The sequence below is a fragment of the Corapipo altera genome, unplaced genomic scaffold (genome assembly GCF_003945725.1).
Source record: "Corapipo altera isolate COAL_440 unplaced genomic scaffold, ASM394572v1 67, whole genome shotgun sequence".
NCBI lineage: Eukaryota > Metazoa > Chordata > Aves > Passeriformes > Pipridae > Corapipo > Corapipo altera.
Genome location: NW_020884906.1, coordinates 5283444 through 5286279, shown reverse-complemented (window position 1 = coordinate 5286279; position 2836 = coordinate 5283444). Strand labels below are relative to the sequence as shown.

The following is a 2836-nucleotide window of genomic DNA, read 5'->3' as shown; positions in this document are numbered from 1 at the left end:
GGTGTCCTCAAGCAGGTGAAGGAATTGGAGGTGAGGGACAGCACGGAGTAATCAGGGACTAACATTCCAACTTGGCTCTACTTGATGCACTATTTGCCATCTTTGTATGCTTTTCAGAAATACATTAGATTAGTGCACAAGAAGGGAGGGGAGGGTTTGTTTCAGCAGAGGAAAGCAGAGCCCTGGTGATATCGTTTGTGCCTGAACAAAGGGCACCCTCCCACCTCAGCCCCATCCGGGGCCTGGACACCTCGGACCGTGTTCCCAGGGACCCACAGGCTCTGCCAGACCCTCCTGGGAGTCCTGGCTGTGGTTACACAAGGTTGGCTCATTGCAGCACATCCCTGTCAGGAACAGCAGCCTGGCAGCCCCATCAGGAGTTGTGTCTGTGCTGTTCAACCCCTCACAGCCACTCCGGGTTTCACCCAGTGCTGCCGCAACATGAACGAGGCTACAGGAGAACAAAGCACCTCTCTTTCTTCAACACCACAATCCCTAGATTTTCCTTCCTTCAGCAGTGGTTTTGCTTTCTAAACCAGCAGTAGGAAAAAAAACTATGTCCTATACTGAACCATTTCCCCTAAAGCATCAAGTTATTTGACTGCTGGATTTTCAGTAAACTGCTGCTCAACAAACGCCACCACTTTTAGTTACTAACAGGCAGAGGTACATCAACATATACACAGAGTGTCACTTGTCAGCAAAATAATTCTTAAGCACCATAAAGTTTCAAAAAGATGATGTCTATTCTCTATACAAAATAAACTGCAACTGCTACCTTGTCAAACTTTACTATGAAAAATGAGGTTAAACATGAACTCGAGTAAAAAGATGAGTTACATAATAGTATTCTGTGTTTACCCAACACATTGTGAATTCTGAGGATATAAAAGCAATCCTTCACAGCACTGCTACTTTAAACCACCATTTTTAAGACACTAAACAGAAATGAGACACGTAAAAATCAAAGTCTAACACAGTAGCAAAAGTAAACTTGCAAACTTTTATTACAATGCATTCCTTTTATTATTCTATTTATAATGTCCAATAAATATTTTACTTTACACTAGGATCCACATTCTGGAATAACAGCACTGGGGAGTTTGTCTCCTGCCTACTGCAGTTGACTAATGTGGTAGAACTGGATGAACAAATATACTGCCCTTAACACCTACAGCCTCTTGAATTAGGGCACATTAAGGGACCGGGTGATTTTTGTAACTCAAGTTACAAAATGCACTTTAAAAAATTGTTTTAAAGTCCTGAAAATACACGGCTACATCTGAAATCTCATGTGAAGGAAACAACCATAAGGAGTGAAATGTTTGCTCTTCCAGAGTTTGCAACAACTACTGGACTGAAAAATACACAGAGCATCTAGACTGGTCATGAGACCTGGGTCTTCTCTACGGGCATGAGGGACAAAACTTTACAAATATATTAAGGAGAAGTATGACAACAGGATGAAAACAAGTGTTTGTGCATCAGTTCAGCCAATATTCTTTTTCTTCCACTTAAGCAGCCAATACTTTCCTCTATTATGACCTTCTGATCGTTGTTGTTTCACTAACAAAAACTGCTGGAATCCCAGTACAACCAAAAGCTTGAAAAATTAACAACATTACAAGTCAGCCATTAGCTCTTTATAAAGCACTTGCTTTAAATTGTCAAACCAAAAACTGATGTGCAGTTTAAGAGCATAAATGTTTGTCTCCCAGAGGTTCAGTCATAATAAAGCACTACAGAATTACATTCGCCAATGAGCAAGTTATATGGGAAAAGGCACTGTATTTACAGCCACGTCCATTTGTCTTTTTATTTTTTAATTAAGGAGTATTATTTATATTGCAAAAGCACCAATAAAGCTTTTTAAGCTTAAGCATCTTACCATCTAAGCAAAGCCAACAAGTACCCTGGATGCTTCCTATGCACCTGCAATGCAGATCAAAATGGACAATTCCACCGTCGGCGCTGCCTCAGCCCGGGTTCATATTTACCTTCACTGTCTCGGCTTTACCCAATTTACCAAGGCAAACTCAGGCGCATTCCCTGCTGTCCAGGGCGGGAAGGGCCCCTCCTTCCTCCCCGCTGTCCCACCCTATGTCCTGCGTAGGGAAGCTGCGTCTGGAAGCATCTCCGTGCCTGAGGACGCCCTGCACTTCTCCGCTGCCATATCCACAAGCGACAGGCGTTCTCCTCGGAAGGAAAAATCTCCTCCTCTCAAACCAAGGTTATTCCCTACCCACTCCAAAACGTACACGACCCACCCGTCCAGCCCTCTGCGGGCCCCGTGCTACTCATGGAGGCGACACTGTTGCCACTTTTTGAAGTGAAAAGGTGCGACGCAAAAGGAGCCCGCGAAGGGTGCGGAGGATGCGGTGTCACACCCGCCCCGGGGGGCGCGGGCGGGGGCAGCGGCCCCACCAAACCTGAGCTGAGCTGGGCGGGCGACGGGCACAGACAGAAATACAGACACGTCCTTGCCCCCAGCCGGCACGAACGGACAGACAGGGGGTGCAGCGAGGGGCAGGGCAGCCCCCGCATCCTCTGTGCTCCACTGACCGGCACACAGCCCCCGATGCTCTCAGGAGGCGCTTTGGTCCAGCGCCAGCACCAGGCGCACCGGCCCGGGGCCGCACCCGCCGCGCTGTTCGCTGTCCCGCAACGGCCCCGGAGCCCGGGGGGTCTGACCGGCCCGGGGGGCTCTCGGACCGCGGCCCCGGAGGGTGGGTGGCGGCTGAGGGGGGATCCCATCGCTCCCCACCGCCGGCACATCCCCCCCGCCCCGGGGCGCGGCTCCTCCGGCCGGCGCAGGACCCGGGCCCGCTGCAGCCCC

General features: G+C 49.2%; 1 protein-coding gene across 1 annotated transcript in view; it reads right to left on the bottom strand.

Annotated features, from left to right (window-relative positions):
- Positions 1 to 2584: 2584 nt before the first annotated feature.
- Positions 2585 to 2836, bottom strand: part of LOC113951383 — a 78512-nt gene continuing 78260 nt past the window's right edge. The window contains exon 7 of the mRNA XM_027652315.1: positions 2585 to 2826. Within this exon, the coding sequence (XP_027508116.1) occupies positions 2585 to 2826 (242 nt within the window). The remainder of the gene's footprint in view (positions 2827 to 2836) is intronic.